We start from the raw sequence: 23,631 nt of genomic DNA, 5'->3' as shown, positions 1-23,631 counted from the left end.
GGCCTCAAGACCTAATGTATCTGTGCTCTTCTTCTAGAGACATTCAAGATAATATCAACATCCACACGGTTGGAAGAAATTCTTTCATGGGGCTGAGTTTTGAAAGTATGATTTTGTAAGTAAAGAAAAAACTCCAGTGGAGTAACATTTGGTTTCTGATTTAATCATCTTTCTCATAACAGGATGCTCCTTTTGTGTTTGGGTAACTTTGGCATTTCACCATTTAAATTCCTCTCTGCTTCAGTATTTTTCTCTCATTTCCCCATCTTTACATTTCAGAATCACAATATGGAGTCATGTTAATAATTTATGATTCTGTGGTGAGATTCAAATATTTAAAATTGCTTTGAATGATGGTCTCCTGTGACGCAACATCTGTTCTGAAGGACAGAATAACTCATGCATCAATAAAGCTAGTTACTGCCTGGCAAGGCTTTTGTTGCCCGAAGAAAAAGACCAAGGAGGAGGCTCAATTCAGAAGATATTCCCTCATAACCATGCCAAGCAGCTCCTATTCAACCCCATGCTGGGCATGAAATGACTTCTCTTTTTCTTGGAACAATCACATTTTTTAATGAGTTTGAATTACTCCCTCTGACTTTTGGGAATGCTTTTTAAATGCACTCTGTGTCATTAATGGACTACTTTGTAATCTTTTGTGCTAGTAGCCTGTGTGGCAACTGCCCGAGATGGCCAAGAAAGAGAGAGCTTGGGGCTACCCAGGTGTGTGTGGGGTCTACGAAAGTTAGATGAAGAGAATGGCATTTGGGAAACTGGTAACCATCATTACAACTGTAATGTACATCTGTACATCCTTCCACTTCACAAACTGTTGCATTTTTTTAAAAATATGCCAGAGTGTGTGTTTAAAATATGCCATTATGTACAAAAGGTAAGTTCTAGCCAAGGAAGAATTTCAGTCATTTTCAAAGCAGTAACATGATTCAGAGACTACCCAGCAGTACGAAAAAGAAAAAGGCGGGGGGAGGAGAAACAGTAGAGATGAGGACATGCTGAAGATTAAAGCTAAGCATAACATTTGATGTAAATTAATTAGAGNGTACGAAAAAGAAAAAGGCGGGGGGAGGAGAAACAGTAGAGATGAGGACATGCTGAAGATTAAAGCTAAGCAAAACATTTGATGTAAATTAATTAGAACAATAGGAAAGGTTTCGAAGAGACTAGCAGAGGCATTGCAAGTACGAAGGAAAAAAATTTAAAAAATCAAAGGCATGTATTCAGAGTACACAGTATTAGGACAAAAATTTTAACTGAGTAATACTTAATCCTTCCCTTTAATACACTTACAATATTTGGAATTTATATGCTCCCGTATTGGAATGAGTCGATAGGGTATGGGAATATGAGAGAAGGAGAAAGCAAAAGAAATGAATTAAAATATAAAGAGAATAAAAGTGTGCAAGATAAAAGCAGTTATCCTAAGAATGGAGAAAGGATAATTTACTCTGACTGGCCTGGGATGTGAGGGTTGAAGGAACAGCTGAAGGAGGGATAGGTGGCCCAGAAAGGAGGTTATGTCTGAGATAGGGCTTTAGCAGGTAAGTGGGATATAGCCAGGCAAAGGGCAAGAAGAGGAAACAATAATCAAGGCTATGAAGCTTAAAAAAAAAAAAAAAAAAAAAAAGAGGAGGAGGAGGAAAGTTGGGGGGGAGGGGGGAAATATGGAATACCTGAGTAACATCAGCCTGCAGGTTAGAGCACGAGTAACAGTGATCGAATTGTCAGGCCACATTATGGAAGACTAGTGATAAATGTCATCAGTTGTACCTGGATATCCCGTGCTCCTTTAAATCTTGCTCTAAATATCTTTAAATATAGTGATTATAAGTTACTTAATGTTATCATGCAGCAAATCTATTAACAGAATATTTTATAAAAATATAACATTGAGAGTGTGCAGATATGCTCAGTTTTCTACTTCGACACACATTCTTTTTGTCCAGAACATAAGACAGAAGGCAAGGATACTAACTTAAAAAGGCCTTACCCCTCCCCAAGTGTAGGCAAAGGCCCCGAGGAAATCAGAACTTAGGACACAAACCCAAACCTACAAAGGAAGCGTGCAGATCATGGCTGCTCCTCTCAGACTTCTGTTCACGGACACTGCGTGGCTCCCCAGAATTTAGAACACACTCTCCTAGAGATGAGAGCTTTCTTAGGAGTCTCTAAAGGATAAATTCACTCTTCTGAGAACTAAATCCATTTTTCTTGACCTCAGACGGTCCTGAATTCATAGATAATGGAATTGGAAAATCCACACTCGACTTGAACAACAGTTTAAGACTCCAGTTGTTCTTAGTTGGGGGGACACATCTGGATGCAGGGGCACCTTCTCCCACTAAGGACATCCAAGTGTGCTCAGAAAAAGCAGCATGGCTAAAGGGCACTGAGGACTGACAGAGTTTTCTATGCATTGGCACTTTTCAAATCTTGAGTCCCTCTTCTAAAAAAACATTTATCATATACATACACACATACATACACATATATACCATACATGTCTATACATGCACACACACAATATTTTTTTAGATAGCCCAATAATGATGGATTATCAGATACTGGGCTAGTGACTCAGAGGAAAATGAGCAATAAAGGTCCATTTGCCACCCTATCCAAGCCCTTTCCCACCCCCGCCCTGCAACCACAGGCTCTGAATGGGGAAAACATCTAGTTATGACCGACCAAAAGAATGGCCTAAATTCAGAAATAGTTATGACCGACCAAAAGAATGGCCTCAATTCAGAAAAAAATAAAACAAATTTCCGTGTGTATCAACTCCCACCGTGTCACAGCCATAGGAGAGGCTCGCTCCATGTGCATTTCCTCATTTCTTCAACTGGCTTCCATCTCGCTTGCCTACCCCAGTGAGCTTGAATAGGCTGGGTCCCCCCAGTCCCCTCACTCTTCAGGCTGAGGATGGATTCTGCCTCTGGAGCCTCCTGGCCCTCTGCTGAGGCCACGAACACATCAAGATTCAATAAAACCATGACCCAGTTATTCTTTAGCTGTTGCTTTGCCCAGGTTGTCCTTGTCACTGTGGGTGTTGTCATCATTTCACCGTCATCACCATCATCATCATCATCAGGTTTTAAAACCAGCACTGCATCTCTTAAGAAACTAAGAGTGTACATAATGAATGTCAGCTTCTCTTCATTAGTAGTTTGACTATTACAGTCCAGTGTAAATCCCAGGCCCAGAGTTCTCGACATCATTGTTCTTCTGTGTAACGATCCATCGTTGACATCAAAAACTTCCACCCCCTCCCCATACGATGGTATCTGTTGGCTGAGAGAAATCCATAAAGACAAAAGGCTACTTTGAATACAGTAATTCTTTTAAATTCATCTGCGTGTTATTTAATCGTAGCAAGATTTGCAGGAAACTTATGTACAGAAAAATCTAGTCTACAGAAACATAGGCGGAGCCCACCTGGATTTATATACCCCTTTGTGTTAGATGAAGGGTCAGCCAAATCCAGCCCAGGAACTAGTACTGGTTTGTACAAGTAAACATTTTGATGACAGGGAACGCGGACACTGAACTGAAGTTAAGCAAGATGGTATCCTGTCCAGAAAAAAAAAAGAAAAGAAAAAAAAATCCATGCTGAAAATAGACCTCTATTATAAAAAAAAAAAAAAATCGTATTCTATTATTATATTTTAAGTTTGGTCAAAACTTTTGTCAACAGTGTTTTATAAGTACCTGTATAAAATACCTATGAAGTATTCTCCATTTTGTCTCTTGGCCCACAAAACCTAAAATGCCTGCCTGGCCCTTTACAGAAAAGGTTGCTGATCCCCGTTGCTGACTGAAAATTCCAGGTCATCCCACAGGTCAGGGGCAGCTCTTGCAGCAACTTACTACCATGGACCGGCTGACCAAGCCTTGAGCAGGCTAGAGAGCTGGGGCCCAGCCAGGTAGCTGAAAGGCAGGTGGGATGTGGGGGTGCACAGCCACTCTTTGGCCATCAGAACCCACCAACTGGTTGCTGATGTTTTAAAAAATTTTACCTCGTTCCTGTCTGGATTTATGTAAACTGGTTTTCAGGAGGAAGAAAAAAAAAAAAAAAAAACCACGGCTGCTGTACTGTGATTCTAAGTGTTTCTAGCTACCCATTGCAGGCTGGGAAATAAGAGTCCAGAACATGCAGGAGCCTCTCTGGGTCAGCTTTTCAAACACTGTTATTTGTAAACCCACTGAGCCTGACAAGGAAAAGAACCTGACAGCAAATGAAGAGCAGGTGGTCAAAGGCTCTTCAGGCTAAGCTCTCCCGACCTTGGATTTTGTTTTTGTTTTCAGATCCACCCAGGAGCACAGCAGTGCAGAGCTGTCGGCCCAAGGTGTCCTTGAGCTCCCCTAACCTTCTCGCTGTCCTTTGCACAATCAGGCTGACTGTTCCACATCCAGCCCCCACCAACCGCAGAGTCCCCTCCTGTTCCCGTTCACACTACTGCGCCCTGCCACAGCCCACAGTCTCTGTAATTGATTTCTGTTTCTTTCTGGCTTAACCCAGAGCCACCTCCACAAACCTCCAATAACCAGGTCCCTGTGGGTCACAGGAGATGTTCAGGTTGTCTGACAGCTTAATTAGATCACTTTTTGATGACAGCCAGGCCTGCTGCTATGGGTGAGCATGGGTGAGAGGCTTAAGGCCTTAGAGAAAGGAGATACAAAATGTTCTTTGTCTTATAAACACTTGTCCAAAGATGGCATGCTTCGGTCCTTCAGGACGGGAAAGATCTTTGTCTTATCCCCCCCATGGTACCATCTCTGCACACCACTGATGGGCACAAAGACCATACAGGATCCCGGTGGTAGGCCTAAGTGTGCCTTTTCAAAATTAATTTTTCCCCTCTGCATAGGTAATACACGCACATAATGCAAACTTCAAACATCACACGAGGTCATACAGTGATAAACCAGCCTCCCTCCCACTCCTGTCCCTGAGCCTTACGGGTGGCATTTTATTTATGCCAATAACCTGCAATGTCTGACCTTGACCCAGTGCTTCCGATTATGAAACCCCTGTATTGTTTGCATCTGACATTATTGGTTTTTTAATGGGCCTTTTATTTCAGATGGCTGAATAAGAATGGCATTCAAGAAATACACAACTGCGCATTCAATGGAACCCAACTAGACGAGCTGTAAGTAGCCCTGACTATTCTTCCAGGCCATTTAGAGGGAAATGGCTCTTACAACAGTGATATTTATGTGGCTTTGTGTTTCCCTTCTTCTCTCCTCAACTCCATCCCCAGGAATCTAAGTGATAACAATAATTTGGAAGAATTGCCTAACGATGTTTTCCACGGAGCCTCCGGACCAGTCATTCTGTAAGTAGCTTCCCCCGTGTCCATGTGCTAGAGATCAACATGTACAAGTTAGAAGTCAACTTTCTCCAATTCAGAGAAGCTTCCCATACAGGGCTGGCAATTAAGGTCAGTTTTTATCTGTGCTATCTACGAAGACTTCCAGGGACAATTTCGGGGTGATCTACATTCTGACTTTCAATAATGTAACAGCAACAATAACAGTGACTAGTATTTAACGAGCACTTACCAAGCCCCAGACCGTGTTTTAAAAGCTTAAGATGCATTTTCTAATTTAATCCTCAAACAACCTCTGTGGTAGGAGCTATATTGTTCCCATTTTAGAGAAGGAAAAACTAGTTTCCATGGAGGGATGAACTAACTCATCCCAAGTCATGCAAATTTTGGAGCATGTATTTAACACCAAACTGGTCTGACTCAGAGCACAGGCTCTTAACCACTCCGCCATACATTTCTTCCTGGGAGGGAAAGCACAGGTCTCCTTTCTCACCTTCAATGTTCAGGAGTTTCATCCCTTCAGAGATGCCCACACACTCTGATTTTTGGATCTTCTTTGCCTCGATTCAGATCTCTTGGGCTCCATTCAGTGCCCCACAGCCCTGCAAGAGCAACCCTCCTCCCGGTGCTGCTTCTGCAACTCCGTTTCTCTAAGAGGGGCCACCCCGATTCTCTTCTCATGGGCCCCTGACCTTCCACTAGGGTCAAGCCAGCTGCCACCTCTTCCCTGACCACCTCAGCCAACAGTGAATTCTTCTTCCTGTGACTTCTACAGCCTTCACTGTGGCAGGGATCCCAATCTCTGTGAGTTTTTTAAAAATGGGTTTTCCCGGGCTCTCAGCAAGACCTCCTCCATCTACTGATGAAATGTACCTCAGGAAGGACGGAACCAGGAAGGCCCAAGTCAGACACAAGAAGAAATAGTGAGCACAGAAAAAACATGAGAAAAAAAAAATCTCAAGTTTTACTAGATGATCCTTCTATGGCCTGCCCAAGGTCAATTTGGGCATTTGAGAGCCACTAGACTACACCTCTTATTTGGCAATCAATATAGGCTCCCACGTGTGGTTACCTCCCTCCTTCCCTCCCCTCTGTCAACATCACTTTCCTTTTCACTCAAAAGCTTATATTTTCCTTCAGGCTGGAACCCAATACATCTCTAGGACTAGATCCTGTGTGGCAGAGCAGAAACTCCACAAACGGTATTATTGATGATAGCGTGGTATCTGACCCATATGCAGGACTCTGCCTCTTTGAAAAGTTCAATGATTATTCTAGTATGCCTGCCCTGAGATGGGCAATATATGCAAAAGAAGGAAGTGTCAGCAGGATTAAAGCAGAGAGGCCAGAGCAGACTACCTTGATTTAAAACCACTCCTTTGTCTAAGCCTCGGTCTCCTCACAGAAAGCTTATATTCTCGTAAGAGAGTCAGACAATAACTAAATGTACACCTTAATATAACAGGTCACGGTGTGTGCTACGAAGTACCAGGGAGTTGCCCGGCATGACAGAGAGTGCCAAGCAATGGTCCATGTGCTCTAATATATCAAGTCCTTAGAACCTGTAATGCTTCATGCTTCCTCCTCTTCAAGGACTTGGGAGACAGACAGACTTAGAGACACTGCTGTTCAGGTCTGCAAGAGCAGCCTGTCGAGCTCCCTGACCTGCAAGTCCTAAGGATTTTGAACGTTCCTAAACAGGATCCTCTATCCATTACGGCAGAACGTGTCTGTGATGGGACAGGTTGCCATATGTTACTTGTGCCGGGTATACTATTAAATCACAGCTCCTTAACCACTCCACTACCGAGAACATTTGAGTTGGACTGGATCCTCAACTAGTTCATTATCCAGGAAACCAGCGCCAGAAATTTAAAGTGACCAGCCGAACATCAGACTGCCACTGAAAGAGGCAGAGCTTGGACCAGAAACTAGGTCTTCCGTCTCACATTCCATGATTCCCACCACATCATGTTGTCTAGCGCATGTAAACACGTCTGATCAAACATCTAAAAGTGATACAGTTGGCTGCGAACTGAAACAGAGGCGGAAAAGAACTGTAAGCACCAGACTCGCAGCCTAAGAATGCCCGCAAATGGTAAGCATGCACAGCACAGAAGCACGTCTCCTCCAGGTGCACAAGCAGGCCCTGGGCTGAGGCACCTCGCCATGTGTCTCATCCAAGCGTCTAATGGGGAACATGGACATGAATCCCTCAGGCGGTCCTGCAACGTGTGCCAGCAGGAAGAGGATGTCACATCACAAGCAGCTCCACAGGGTCCTCCAGTTACAGGTGCATTTTTCAACCCTTTACCACAGGAACAGATCGGCCAGAATGAAGTAAGCAACATTTAGAGAAAATCCAAAGGAATTATGAAGCGCTTGCTGTGACTTAGAAGGGCAGAGGGTGATAATACATTCCCCCATCTTTTCATCGCAATGCATGAGGATATATGTGCAAGATCCTGGCCGAAAGCCCAGCCTATAATTGCTAGTCTCCTTCTCCTCCCCTTAGGGGCAAGAGGATTGATCACCTCAACATCAAGCCTCCCTTTCTGGGGCTTTCAGGTTAGTCTGCAGATGTCTTTCCAGTCTCTGCTTGCTCAACTAGGATTCTGTGGCCTATTCCATCTCTCACTTCCACAACCTGATGTGCCAAGCCCAGCCAAACCCTGGCCTGAGAGCGGCTTGCTGAGGTGTGTGCAGAGAACGAGCTCACCCCAGGTTCCACGGTTGATGAGCTGGAGGAGTGCAGATGGCGCAGACCACTCAGTGCACAATGTATGCTCGGGCAAGGGCTTTGATTGTGCATTGGGTCCGGATTCCTGTTCCCCCAAATAAGACTGTGATACGGATGCTTGCATGCAGGAGGGTGACTGGGGAGTGCTATTGGAGTATGTGGGAACTACTTGCTGGGAGTAGAATCAGGCTAAGAAGGAAGTCAAACTGCAATGCATTTGCAACAGAAGCCTCAGCTAATCCCACAGGAGCTGCAGAATTAAGTTGGCCCTTCAAGGTTTTACTGATTCAATGAAGGCAAGGGGCCAGTCCTCTTCATCAACAATCACGTGGTGCAGGCTGTCCCCCTAAGTCAAGAGAAGGCAATTCCAGAGGAGAGCTCAGCTAGGAGCAGCTCAGCTGTGAGTGGTTCTAAGTCTGACCATGCATCACAGTCACCAGGCGTGTTTGTAAAACCCTGGAATGAGGATCCCCGCCCCCAGAGTTGGACTCATCAGGTCAAGAGTGGACATGAGAAGCTCCAACTCTAATAACTTGTCTGGTGAAGCTGATGTTGCCAGTCCAGAAAGCACATGGAGAATCACTGCACTAGAAATAATGCTGGGAACTGGGAAGCTCTGCCCTGTCTCCATGGTGTCTCTTCCCGAAGCTAACTGTGGTCAATCTTCCTTGCCAACAGGCTCAGTCCTTTGTCCCCAGTAGAAGGATGCAAAGGGTTCCAAGAGAGTGAAGGGAAGGGAGCCCAAACCAACGATAACTCCTTTACTGAAGGCAAAAATTTTTAGTAGAGTGAAAAACAGGGAACCTTGGAACACCTGAGGGTGCAAGGATGAGCTGTTCCACCGCAAAAAGAAGCAGATGTGGAGAAAGCCAGGGGCACGCGTGCATACACACCCCTCTGAGTTTCAGAAGAGAGGCTGAGCATATCCATTTCCCCCTCAGGAGTCTTGACCTTGAACATCAGTGGCCATATGAGTTTTCACCTGATATCCTGAACTCACTCAAGTTTGTGGGGTGGGTGAATGCGGTGTGTGTGTGTGTGTGTTTTAAGCAATCAAGCAATTGCTCTTTCCTTGGGAAACTGTTTCCTGTGGGGAAAATTTAATGCATTGCCTTTGCAGGCTGGAGCCAGTACAATCATATTCTGATGGTTTATCAAATTGATTTGGCTATAGCTCAGATTCATATGATAGTTCAGATTCAAACACTGAGTTATTTGTGTAAGAATGATTCTCTTCCATTACCAGTGTACCCACAGTCCTATAGATAGTAAATTGCCTTTTTATTCCGCCTGGGATCATGAAAGAGAGGTCTTCTAGCCATCTGTCAGTGTAGTATACACCAGAAATGTGCTCTCACTTATGGAAATGATTGACCTGTAATAACATCTTTGCTGGAAAAATAGAAATTGTTCAAATCAAATTTGTGGCACTGACTATAACACACTTTATTAAATGGGGCACAGAGTGCAATTTAACTCCTGCCTCTCCTGACTGGGTGCCTTATTACTGACAGCTGTCTCCCTTCTCTCTTTGTGTCTCAGAATCAGGAATCCTAACAATGTTGAAACAATTTAGGATTACTAAATCTCTTCAGCGCCAGCCATCCTCCCATTATGTCTCCTGTTAGTACTTTTCAGGACTTAAATTCTCAAAACCAGTCACCGCCAAATATAGCATGTGCTGAAATGTTAACCAAAGTGGCATCTTAAAAAAAGAAAGACTGCAGTCATTAGACCAGCCTGAAAGACAAGGATTAAAAACACCAGCCCACGACTAGCCCTCCCCCTTGTACAGCCCACCAGCCCGAGGCATCGCATCAGCGATAAACCTTCTCAGCTGCTCCCTCACCATATTGGCTCGTACTTGTCTTACATTTAGATGTTGACTGAGCACCTACTGTGCACCCGGTACTCCGCTGGGTGTAAGAGACGGAGAAATTTAAAAATAAACAGTGTCTGCCCTAAAGTATCTCCTTCTGGTCAAGGGACAAATGTTACTGCCCGAAACAATAGGCTCTGCAGAAATTTTCCTCGGGAGGCCATAGTAACAGAGCAGATGCCCAATAAATCTTTGTCATGTGATACAGTGACTTCAATAGATGAAGTGACAGTGTGTGGGGAAGAGAGCCACTTATGCCAGACTTCCTGCAATAGTCACTTGATTCCCTTCTACCGTCAATCCTTTCTCCTTCCAGTGCACTTAGCAAGGATTTATAGGTACCTACTATGTGCCAGGCTCAGGGTTCTCAAGACTAATCCTACAAAAACACAGCCTTCAGGAAGTTCTTATTCTGCTCATTATAAATTCTGGAGCCTTCTACCTCGCTTTCAAGGCTCAGAGATCTAATCTCATCCCTTTATTCCTCAAAATATGGTTGCCCAGAGTAACCACTCTGAAAACCCCTCACTTGCCATGCTTTGTGTTCCGGGCCTCTCTCTAAGCCCACCTTTCGCCAGTAGTAATAATAATCCACTTCCATGAAGACGTGAGTAACTGATAAGGTCTTATTTTGTTACCCCCACCTCACACACACACCCCCCCAAGATATCTGCATTCTAAGCGCGGAAAGTGCTTTTACAGAGGAATTGAAATAGAACATTAGATTTCCAGTCCATGCAGAAAGATCGTAGCCAGGGAAAAGAGAGATAGAGTTTTAAGGGAACAGAGAATAAAAATGGGAATATCTGTAGTTAAGTCTCAAACCACACTCAACACTGTTTTTTGTCCCTTATTTTTATCCCTGCTGATATAAATTCCTATGGATTTTTCTTAATCCAGAGAAACATTTTTCTGCCAGTCCAAAACTTGGAAGTCTTGATAGGTCCCATGTTTACTCACTCCAGCAAGTATCCAGCAAGATCTAAGTCAAGTCTCTATAAAGACTTTTATTTCCCTGTCACCCTGGAATCACTTTGCCGAGCACTGGCTTTACTGGACAGTAAGTGACTCTACATCCCTCTCCTGCCAACCACTCCCTCCTTTCAGATCTGGATCACAGGACTCTGACAAGACCTTAGCCTCATAGCAGCAAAGCCACCTAGTGCTAACGACAACAGCTCACATATTTTGTAGCTGTGATAAGGAGGAATCTGCAATACAAGCTAGCTCTGCACCACTGAGCGGGCAGAAAGGCACCAAAGCTTCCCAAGCAGGCTTCCCAATCTAACACGGAGGCACTGGGGCTGCACTCAGGTCAATTATTCTGCTGCTTCTCTCGTACATGCCTATCTCCTTGTATACTTCGCACAAGGTTGCTCCCTTCCTTGGTGTCTTTGATGCTCTCAGTCACATAAAATTGCCTGCTATAGAACCACCGTTTTGCTGAGCAACCTTGAAATCCAGATTTCCTCTCTCAATCTGCCTTGCAGTCTTCTCCCTTTAGAATGGCTCTCCTGGAAGACTTGTTCCAGTCTCTCATCGGTACTCTGAAGCTAATAATGAGGCATCTCTGCTCATCAGAGGACTATCTACTGAGTAGATTTCATGAGCCCAGCCCTGTGCTCAATACAATGTATAACACAATAGTATGTTAATAATCCCAACTCTCAGAGCATCTGAACTCTGCACAGACAAAACAAAGATACATGAGAAGTCAAACAATAGGAAACAATAGAAAAGATAACACAAGGTGGGAGATTCTTTGAAACTGCCAGAAGTCAGGGGACATCACAGTTGGCTGGGGTGACCTAGCTCTGCCTCTCCCATATCCTTGTTCAGTGTCACTCCCCAGAGTCTCTTCAAACAAAGCAACAATTTTCTGGGGGCTTTCTATGTGAAAGGCACTGCTGAGAATGCAAAGCGCCCTCTGCCATCGAGAGATAAAATTCAAATACAAGGAGCTAGTATATAAAACAAAAAGTAGAAAGTGGTGAGAATGGCATAAAATATACAGAATATAATGCTATTGCACTCTTAATGGCTTTCAAGGAAAAATACCTCTATAACTGTTAAAAACAACGGAGAAGACAGACTTACAGAGACTTCAGTGGGAGTCTGGGATCCCTATTATGGCATAAAAACGATCCTAAAACTTAGTGGCTCAAAACAATCATCCCGTTTTGCTCATAATCGTGTATTTCAGATATGTGGGTGGCTTGTCTTGGATCCATGTGATATCAGCTCAGGTGGCTGGGGGATCTATGCCCAAGTGGTCCCTTCCACTCCCATGCCTTGTGTATCTGTGCTTGTTATTTCTCTCGCTCCCTCTCCCTCCTCTCTCTCCCCCTCCTTCCCTCCCTCCACACACACACACACACACACACACACACACACACACACACACTGCCTCATCCTCCAGGACCTCTACACACAGTTTAGATTTTTCCCAGCATGGCGGTCTCGGGGCATTCAGAGTTCTTTCATGGCAGCTTAGGGCTCTGTGAGACCAATATAGAAGCTGTCAGCACTCCTAAAGTCAAGGTCCAGAGCTGGTAAAGCAACACTTTCATCATACTCTATTATAGTCCAAAGGCATCACAGAGCAGCCTGAACTCAAGGGAAGAGCAAGTAGACCCTGTATGGGAAAAGTGTAAAGAATTTCCAGTCCTCTTTTATCTACCACGGTATATAAGAGCATAACACTGCATGGAAAATAAGAATTTGCTTATTTTTAGAAATCTTCACTTAATGTGATTTTTTTTTATATATTCTGAACTCAAGGGAGGAACATAAACTAGGAAAAAATAGTCCTCTGTTTTATATTGCTTGCTTTTAAAAATATGAAAAATGTTCATGTCAGGTAATGATTGCCCTGGTTTCAATTGTTCCTGAAAGACTTTTTTTAAGGCTTCATCTCATTCCTCGCATGGAGCCTTGAACTGTTTTAGACAAAACAGGCAGTCTTTGCTTTCTTTCACACTTGAGGGGGCGAGAAAAGCCAGATAAAAGAAGAACCTGGACACAGAGACCAGAGCGAGTATCAACAGCAGAACTGGTCAGTGGAGCAATGGTGTAAAGACAGAAACTAGGAGAGATTTTCCAGGGCAGAGAAGGACGTTGAGAAGCTCTGGAACAATAGGAAGTGTAAGCGGAGAACAGGCCAGGCCAGCTGGATCACTGAGCAGTGGAGAGTCAAGACTTAGCAGAGGGACAAAGGTTCATGGATCAGACTCCTATTTCCAGGGCCCGCAGCTCTGAAGAATCCCAATACTTATGAGATAACCAGAAAAGCCACCTTGGAACACCAGAACTTTTACCCACTGGTGATAGCAATGAATGTTGTGAGAAGTGGCTGATTTGTTCCAGACATATGTGGAAAGTAAAGCCAAGATGTTCTGCTGAGAGCTTGCATATGGGGTGTGAAAGAGGAGGCAAGCATGCCTTTCAAGTTTTTGCAATAACCACTGGAGAGGCTGCAAGTGGAGCAGGTTTGGGGGGGGGCGATCAGAATCTCACTTTTTAATACCCAAAGTTTGCCCCTCCCATTAGACATCCAAGTAGAGATTTTAAGGAGGCAGCTGAATTTAAGAGCCTGTAATTCAGGAGAGAAGAATCATCTAGAGATAAATATAGGGGATCCATCAACATATAAACGGTGCTTAAGCTGTAAGACTAGATGAGTAAACCTATAGATTACGTGAAAATAGAGGAAAGAAGACTAGCTTCTGAGCCCATGGGTACTCCAACAGCTGGTGGTCGGGGAGGAACCCGTGAAGAAGCAGCATCCAAAGCGTTAGGAGACAAATATTACTAGATAGCAAGCAAGTCACCAGGAAGATCTAAAACTCCTCAATTTGTGTGTCCTAAAATATTTTCATAAATACATAAAGCAAAAACACAAAACTAGAAGTAGTAATATACAAATCCAAAATCGTACTTGGAGATTTTAATGCACTTTTCTCAGTAGTGATAGAACAAGCAAGCAAGCAAAAAAAAAAAAAAAAAAAAAAAAAAAAAAAAAAAAAAAAAAAAAAACANACACAGAAGTATCTGAATGACAGACGCCAAGTTTACCAAATTTGTCAGCACTAACAAGGAAAGGACTAAGTGACATATACATAGGTATTATATAAAGGTAATTATTAGCTCTCAAATGTACATTTGCCTAAATATCAAGCAGAGGATAAGCAGTCCAGGGATGAGCACTGGTAGGTAAACACAACTAGAGGTAGGACTTGAGGAGCCCCTGAGCAGAAGCTGGACCCTCAGCAGATCTAATGGCAGTTGTGAGAAATGCTGTAACTTTTACCCCTCCTCTTACCCTCCAATCTTCCACCAGTTTTGTTTGCTGAACCCAGCAACGCTGACTGACAAGGGGATCTCTAGGAAACGGAACCTGCCGAGGCCATCCCTGCTGAAGTACAAAGCAGAGCATAGAGAAGGGCACAGAATGGGTGCTGGAGAAACCAGGCCAATGATCCACACACCACATCCAGTGCTTTGTACTTCAAAGGACACGGGGAATCATTTAAAGAGTTTTAAGCAAGAACCCACAATCTGATTGGGTGATATTTTTGTAAAAATGCTGATCTGCAGTGTAAAGATCGCATTGGAGAGGGAGAGGGAGAGAGATGATTATGATGGTTCATTTTATTTGCCAACTTGACCCGGCTCTGCGATGCCCAGATAACTCATACAACATTTCTGGGTCTACCTATGAAACTGTTTCCAGAAGAGATTAGCATTTGAATCAGGAGATTGAGTAAGGAAGATCACCCTTCCCAATGTGGGTGGGCATCATTCAATCAGCTGAGGGCCCAAAAAGAACAAGAAGGCAGAAAAGAGGCAAATTTGCTTCCTTTCTTCTGGAGATGGACTGTCCGTCTTCTTTGGCCATCAGACATTGGAGCTGCTGGTTCTCGGGCCTTCGGGCTCTGGGACTTAGACCAGTGGCCTCCCTGTATGCAGGCCTTTAGACTTGGACTCAATTATATCACCAGCTTTCCTAAATATCCAGCTTACAGATGGCATGTCACAGGATTTCTCAGCCTCCGTAATCCCCTGAAGCAATTCCCATAATAAATCTTGTCCCATTTATCTCTTTATATCCTATTGGTTCTATTTCTCTGGAGAACTCTGACGAATGCCACGGTCACAAGAACAGTTATGAGACCACTGCCTTTGTCTACATGACCTAAGGTAAAGCAGTAGCAGAGAAGAGGACTGGTTTGAAACAGATGTAAAGTCAGGCCTAAGAAGACAAAAAACCACTATCCAAGTGAGGCGGAGGGAGAAGTCAAAGAGGACTTCCAGTTTCCATCCTGAACAACAGGGGAAAATAAAGGAGTCATTTTCTGAGATGGAAAAAAACAAAAGGAGGAACATATTTAAATTTAGGAAGTTGGTAAATTTAGTTTTAATACTTGAAAGTCATCAAAATGGTGGGGTCTGGCAGACAACTGATTATCTGTGCCTGGGGTGCAGAAGTAGGATATGAGCTGGGATATCCATTCAGAAGCCATCAACATATCCCGGGCATATGAAACCAAGAGCTGGGTAAGATCACCTGGGAAGGTTATACACAATCAGAAGGGTACCTAAGGTTGGAGAAGCTCCAATATTTAAAGGAAAGAGAGAGGAGAAAGAATAACAAAATCACAAGTCAAAGAATCAGAAAAAATTAAAGAGAATGTGATGCCATGAAAAAGTCTCAGAAAAAAGGAATATTTTACATGTGAAATATAATTGAGAAATCGAGAAGCTTAGAATGAAGAGACAACCTTGTTGAGTATTGTTTCTCTAGAGGTTGGGAAGAAACCAGGTTGGATTATGAGGAAATAGTTATCAATTAATGATGTCACTATTTTAAGTTTGATTGGGAAAGAGAGGTGACAAGTAGAGAAGCAGTTAGGGGTGGGTTTCTTTGGACAACAGGAAGCATTAAGAATTTTTGAGAAAGCAAATGAATGATGCAATGACAACAAAGTTTTGAGAATGTAATTTTCACCAGACTGTGAGAACATATGGGGTAGCAAATATATTTTCATACCCCCAAGTTTCATTGCTCTGAGTACCCACGGCTTTGACTTAGAGGAAATGCAGACATTAGAAGATTCTCCTTCCCCATGTATATACAGGTGTGCTGAGATGAGTCCATCCTGGTCATCACTTGCTACCACCCCCCATCAGAAGCACTCCTTCATGGCCAACCTGCTGGCCCCAACAGGTCTAAGCTGGTACCGTTGAAAGCTCCTTGCTCCCACCAGCTGGTCTTGGTTGTTTTGAGAGTTACAGCTGCCAACCATGCTGCCAGAAATCACCCAACGTCACCGATGTGGGTGCCAGAGAGGATGGGGCCTCAGAGCCAGGGACACCGACCTGATTAAATTGTCCGTGTCTGGGGGCTTCTGTAGATCCCTGCTGATTTGCCCAGGCAGAGACTCCTACAAAGCAAGAACAACCGTGCACTCGAGACAGAGAGACAGGCAGAGACAGAGAGATAGGGACAGACAGAAATGTCTACTAAGAATAGCTACCAGTCATTAAATGCTGTCCATTGGCCAGGAAGTTTCCCATATACTTTTAACGCATGTAATTGTCCCAACAACCCTCTGAGGTAGCTAGGATTATTACCATTCCTACGGTATGGCTGCAGAAACAGACATGGAGAAATGACATGACTTTAGCAAGGTCACAGAGCTAATAGGTCGAGGGGCGGGGCACACAGACAGGCTAGTTTGGCTGTGCTCGTACCCACCACGCTCTGTCACCACTTGGACTTCAGGCTGAGGGTGCCTCTGCTGCCCACCAGACTCCTCTTCCCCTTATGGTACGTTTTCTTCTTACCCTTTTCTGAAATTTGGCCACCGATTCCACCCCTAGCTCATCACAAATATTTTTATAGCTCACTTTACAGTGGGGAGGAAATGGCTTCAATCTCTTTGATATCCGCTAATTTACGGAGGTCTATTTCAAGACAGACTCTAGAAGGGGAGATGGCTGAAGTTAAGCCCCAGGTCAGCATATCTGGGAATCAGAGAGGCCTGTTATCTAAGTCCCCCTATTGCAAACACAAGGGCCAGGGCTCCCGGAAACCAAATGTCCTAGCAGCTATATACTGAACCGACAGAGGCATGTTGGATCAGCTGGCATCTCCCTCCTCACCCATGCAAGACTATCACTACTGTGTCTGCCATTTTGTCTCCTAACCAAGCAGACAATTCTAGGTCCATGATAATTATATTATATTTACGTTTTATCCTTCTAGAGACATTTCAAGAACGAAGATCCATTCCCTGCCTAGCTATGGCTTAGAAAATCTTAAGAAGCTGTGGGCCAGGTCAACATACAACTTGAAAAAGCTTCCCAGTCTGGATACGTTTGTCGCACTCGTGGAGGCCAGCCTCACCTACCCTAGCCACTGCTGTGCCTTTGCAAACTGGAGACGTCAAATGTGAGTCTTCCCACGTCCATCCCTTGAGCCCCACTTGGGCATGTCTCCAACGTGGAACTTGGTCCACAACTTCTGTATATCTGCGGCCGGATGAGAATCCACTCAGAGATTGGCAGAGTGGCAGAGACCTCCCCAGCGAAAGCCCTTAGGCATATTCTAGATCAAATCTTCAGTATTGTGAAGGGTTTCTAATTTTCTTGAGAATAGGCTCACAACAGAGGGCTACCCACAACAGTAGATCACCTTCCAAATAGGAGATGAGGTAACAGGGAAAACTCCAAACATAGCACCAGACTCACAGATGATGCTTAATGAATATTTGTTCCCTTTTCCCTTGGAACCAATATGGATTTATTCTTCCATTCCCACACTCTGCCACTTATATGGGTCCCAGAAACCAGCCAAGTCCACTGTGGAGGGGAGAAGTATAAATGCCATACCAGAGACTGACGCACACAACATGTATAATACATCCCAACCCCTCCAAGACTCCCTAATCCACTGCAGGGAGGACACCTCACAGGCAGGACAAAGATTGGGACTTCTGTTCACTTTGGCTTTCAAGGTTGGTCAAATTTGAAGAAGCCCAGAAAAAAAGGGTAATCCAGACAGAGACAAAAACCAGGAGGCAACTAGTTTAAAAAGATGAGGAAATCATACAGAGGATCTGGATAAAGTAGAGAAGGAATAGTTTGGCACATAAGTGTTCCAGACATTGAAAGGATCCACTGCAGATAGAACCCACTGGATATCAAGATTTCTCAAACCCCACACCCTCCCTGAGTTCACTGACACAATCCACACCACATACTCTCACTCAGAAGACACCTTACCACACTCTTGTACAGCACCCCAGCACTAACACAGCTTCCCTGTGTTCCCACAGTCATGTGATTGTGTTCCCTCATTCACCTGCCCATGGAGACTTAGCTCCCTGCTCAAAAGCAAGACAAAGCCAAAACAAAACAAGACAGTATATATCTCAAATATTTTCCAAGTAACTAGAAGTCCACACTCATACCCATTCAAAGGATTTGCAGAAAAGGGGCAACTTCTCAGAAATACCATGCATCAGGGAAGAACTATCCAGAATTGGACAATCCTCACACATTGGCACAAGGGTTGGGAACCTCTTCTTGATGACTAGAGTGGGTAAGGGCTTGGGCTGAGGCACAAGCTTGCCTCTCTTATATTCCAGACAAGAGTTATTCCAGCCAGGGCAAGAAAGATTCCAATTTACCAACGAAACCCTGGAACTCCATACCCTTCAGGAGACATCTCAAAGGATGTCAAGATCCCTCTCAGAGCTGCATGTACGGCGCTGTCGGGCCTGGCGCTAACACGCCACAGGAGTATGTTACCTAACTGTGCTGCTGAGACCCTGCTGGTCTTGCCACCCGCTGGTAGCACAGGATGCAGCTTTGCGGTTCTTCCCAACCAGAAATCTCCACGTCTGTCTTACACATTGTCCCAGGACTTGAAGCCTTCCCCGACTGCCCCCAGAATCTCACCCTTTCTAGATCCCTATTATAATTTACCATCAGAGCCTGTCTGGTAGAGCAAAGGAGAGGCGCGCCCCTCTCCTAGCAAGAGGTGCCGGAAACAGGGTAACAAGACTGCAGTGAACATTTAGTTGCTATATTTAACAAACTTACTCCCATAACACAAAATGAAATAGGTATGCTCTTCATAAGATAACCACAGGGGTTCTCTTCTTTATCGGTGTTATTTCACTGTGTACCATCGTAGGTGCGGTTTAGTGACGAGTTTCAAGTTTCAAGTTGTATGACACAATTTTTCTTCCAATCCTCATTTGGCAACAATGCCCAAGATGTAAATGTTAGGCCCTTGTGACTGGGAGGTTTTGGTCAAGGGCCTTTCTGGACTCTCACCGAAAGACCTTGTTAACAACACGCCTCATCTGTCCTTGGACCGCACATTTCTTTGTTAAGAGTTCTGCACTCGGCCGGCAATGTTATTTTGCTCATTTTGTGATGTTGGTTTTACTTAGGCCTTTTCTTCACAACCAGATTTTAAATTGATACACTGTGGCAGAGACATCTAAGTACTCACCCAGGGCCTGGCCCCCAACATGAACTCAGGAAATCACCACGGTCATCCGTCTTGATATTGCTCATACTGGCCGTGTTCTCACTGCCCGGCTCTGTGATACTTTGCAACTTTATCTCATAGAATTCTCGCAAAGGCAGTAGTATTTTTATTCCCTCCTCGCAGAGGCAGAAACGGAGACTCAGAGACAGTAAATAACTTGACCAACACCAACTAGAGTGAGATCCAAACCCTCTGCTTTGTTTCCAAAGCTCAGCCTCTGGGCCACTCTGCTACACACATCCCAAGACCTTGTTCAATAAATTATCAAGTCCAAGAATATCACTTTTTAAAATGACCCTAAACTAAATTCCAAACTCTTTATGATGCTTATTATTTGCTAAGGTACTACAAAGACAAAACTGTTTTCCCTTGTTTCTATTTTTGTTTCTATTCTTTTCTAAGAGACATACATTGTTTACCCTTTCTACACTCATGCAGTTGGGTCATTGTTTCAGGAAAGGGAAGCATCAATATTTAAAATATATTAGTAGCATTATCAACAGTAAGAATCTTCACAGAAGCCAACGGAAGCCCCAGGAAGTGAAGACTGTCTCTAGAAGGTTAAGTCAGATCTGTTTCAATGAACAGAATGGCCATCTGTAGGCACCAGGTTACTTACTTTCTATTCCTAGAATTGGGCTTCTGATAATCTGATGACAGGGTTTAGGAGTCATAAGTTAGATGAAGGACCATAGTGCTTCTCTTGTACCCCACTTCCCTGCCTCAGGCCCATCTTTGAGCTTTGCCTCACCTTTCTTCTAAGATCTCCGATGAAGCCAAGAGACTTTCTGGCATTTTCAATTACACAGATGCTACTGTTTTTCTCCTTTAGTGCAACCTGTGAGTGATGGGAGAAGCCCAAACAGTCTCTAAAAGGAAAGATGACACATTCTCTAAGGGGGGGGGGGGAACAGAGTTACTTGGGCCAAGGGACGATGACTTCCTGGAAATCCAATTCACTTTGCAGAGGGGAGAAAAGAAAGGAAAGCATTCTCCCTAATAGCCTCTTCTCATAGAAGTTGATGGGGAAAAGTTCAGTCTACATATGTTGAAACACTTAACCAGGACCCCTCCTTCAGTATCAAATGCAACCTTTACCCTCTCCACTCCCCCAGCTACTCTCTCCTTATGAGGGATTCTTTCAAGGGTTTAACACCTATTTCCCTACTCATAGGAGATGATGTTAGCGTTTGAGAGAAATGATGTCACTTAACATTGCTGTAAGTTTGCTTCTCATGGAGGGAGAGTGGGACGAAGTGTATGTGTTTATGTGAATTTTTTTTCCATCCAAAAAAAGATACAGTGTAAAACATCTCCTTTCCTTAAGCCTGTGCTTCAAAACAGAACTATTACCCCCTGTCTCTAGATGCACCATCCACCCATATGGGATAGAATATTTATCATCTGATTTTCATCCAAATCCCTTCTGAAAGTACCTCTATTTTGTTGACTAAGCCTCTTATACATTTGGGTTTAAAGGAAAAAACCAAGACAGAAAAGTGAGCCCAAGAAGAGCCAGTTCCCCAGAGAATAGGTTATTTAATCTTGGAATGAGTAAGACATCTCACCCATTACAACCCATGTTTGCTCTCTCAGAACTCACAAGGGAACTATTTAATATGAGAGAGCCAGGTTTACCTTGCAGACCGATATATACCTGAGGCCCACTGTGCCTCCTGGGAAGTGAGCTAATAGAGAATAGGACGCTCAGTGACATTTCAGGCAAATCACAGACCTCCCACTAGCCTGAGGAGCAGAGAGCCAGGGAGAGGTGCTGACTGGGAACTGACCACAGTCTCCACTTTAAGTTCTCATTTCGGTCAGCAAATAGTCCAGATCTTCCAGCAACTGGAGTAGAGAGTAGAGGAACAACATTATATCCTACTCAGGCACATTAACAGATAGCTGAATAGAAAAGGGGAAGGCAAAGGGTGGAGTAGATATTAGGTCTGTAAATTATTTGCACTTAACAGCAAGGCTTAGCTAGTCCCAGGCGCCTTCCTCCCACATTCAGGTTGTGGCCAGATGGCTTCCCCAGTGGGCCATCCAACTCTAGGAATATGTACACAAGTTGTTCTGTTCATTTACAGTAAGCACCATTAACCCTTGAGCTTAGCTTCAAGGGCAGACAGACTGTGAGAAGAGGGAAAAAAAAGAAACAAAAAATCAAACCCAGTAAGAAACCCCATCATTTCTACCCTGTGCAAAAACAGTGATGTATTTGCCATTCTGGATCCAGGATGTTGATTCTGTTCCTTTCTGTATTTTTCTAGCTCCGAGCTTCATCCAATTTGCAACACATCTGTTTTAAGGCAGGAAGTTGAGGATATGACTCAGGCTAGGGGTCAGAGAGCCTCTTTGGCAGAAGACGAGGAATCCAGTTATGCCAAAGGATTTGACACGATGTACAGTGAATTTGACTATGACTTATGCGATGAAGTGGTTGATGTGACTTGCTCCCCTAAGCCAGATGCATTTAATCCATGTGAAGATATCATGGGGCATGCTATTCTCAGAGTCCTGATGTGGGTTGTTAGCGCCCTGGCCGTCACGGGGAACATCACCGTTCTGATGATCCTGGTCACCAGCCAATACAAACTCACGGTCCCCCGGTTCCTTATGTGCAACCTGGCCTTTGCCGATCTCTGCATTGGAATCTACCTGCTGCTCATAGCATCAGTTGACATCTACACCAAAAGCCAGTACCACAACTACGCCATCGACTGGCAAACCGGAGCAGGCTGTGATGCCGCTGGCTTTTTCACAGTCTTTGCCAGTGAGCTCTCAGTCTACACTCTGACAGCCATAACACTGGAAAGATGGCACACCATCACCCATGCCATGCAGCTGGAATGCAAAGTGCAGCTCCGCCATGCTGCCAGTGTCATGCTGCTGGGCTGGGTCTTTGCCTTTGCCGTTGCTCTCTTTCCCATCTTTGGCATCAGCAGCTACATGAAGGTGAGCGTCTGCCTGCCCATGGATATTGACAGCCCCTTGTCACAGCTGTATGTTATGTCCCTCCTCGTGCTCAATGTCCTGGCCTTTGTGGTCATCTGCGGCTGCTACGCTCACATCTACCTCACAGTGAGAAACCCCAACATCGTGTCCTCCTCCAGTGACACCAAGATCGCCAAGCGCATGGCCGTGCTCATCTTCACGGACTTCCTCTGCATGGCGCCCATCTCCTTCTTTGCCATCTCTGCCACCCTCAAGGTGCCCCTCATCACGGTATCCAAGTCAAAGATCCTCCTGGTCCTGTTCTACCCCATCAACTCCTGCGCCAACCCCTTCCTCTATGCCATCTTCACTAAGAACTTCCGCAGGGATTTCTTCATTTTGCTGAGCAAGTTTGGCTGCTATGAAATCCAAGCCCAGGCTTATAGGACAGAAACTTTATCCACTGCCCACAACTCCCATCTGAGAAATGGCCACTGCCCTCCAGCTCCCAGGGTTACCAATTACATGCTTGTCCCTCTAAGCCACTTAGCCCAGAACTAAAACATTACCTGCAAATATAACTCAGTGTTGAATGATAATTGAAGTCTCACCTTTGAAGTATAAGCCACGGCATACATACATGCATTTTTTTAATGGAGCTACTAGAACATTTAGAATTATTTACATGGGACAGAGTACTTCCACATACTCCATTCAATTTAATCTTCTTTAATCTTTACGTAGAAGGTAAATTGCTCAGGAACTATTACTCCATATGATCGATTACAAAGCTCAAGCAGTAACAACATTCATAATTAAAACAATACAATACTACATCACATTTGTTTTATTCTGTGCAATGTTCACAGTGCTTTTGTTCAGATCCTCTCAACTGATCCCTATAAGAGTTCTATTAAATAGGCAAAGCAGGGATTATTCTTGGAGTTTTATAGACAAATAAACCAAGACAAGGATTAAGTGACTTGTTGCATATGGCTTGGCTTGTAAGAGGCAGAACCAGGATTAGGTGTTCTGGTTTCCAAAGAACTCCCAAGGGAAGCAACACATTATTCATTCATTTGTTTAACAAGTATTTACTGAATGATAGCTTTGTTATGTGTCACCTTGAATAGGCTGAACTACATTACCCAGAATTCCC

At 44.1% G+C, this 23,631-nt stretch overlaps 1 protein-coding gene across 2 annotated transcripts in view; it reads left to right on the top strand.

Annotated features, from left to right (window-relative positions):
• Positions 1 to 23,185, top strand: part of LOC100477680 (follicle-stimulating hormone receptor) — a 155,642-nt gene extending 132,457 nt beyond the window's left edge. For both annotated transcript variants that reach the window (XM_002928295.4, XM_019809047.2), the window contains exons 6-10: positions 38 to 115; positions 5,103 to 5,171; positions 5,283 to 5,357; positions 17,238 to 17,423; positions 21,809 to 23,185. In XM_002928295.4, the coding sequence (XP_002928341.1) occupies positions 38 to 115; positions 5,103 to 5,171; positions 5,283 to 5,357; positions 17,238 to 17,423; positions 21,809 to 23,033 (1,633 nt within the window). In that variant the 3' untranslated portion in view covers positions 23,034 to 23,185. The remainder of the gene's footprint in view (positions 1 to 37; positions 116 to 5,102; positions 5,172 to 5,282; positions 5,358 to 17,237; positions 17,424 to 21,808) is intronic.
• Positions 23,186 to 23,631: the final 446 nt, after the last annotated feature.

Source organism: Ailuropoda melanoleuca, chromosome 4 (assembly GCF_002007445.2).
Source record: "Ailuropoda melanoleuca isolate Jingjing chromosome 4, ASM200744v2, whole genome shotgun sequence".
NCBI classification, from domain to species: Eukaryota; Metazoa; Chordata; class Mammalia; order Carnivora; family Ursidae; genus Ailuropoda; species Ailuropoda melanoleuca.
This window is presented reverse-complemented; position numbering and strand designations above follow the sequence as displayed.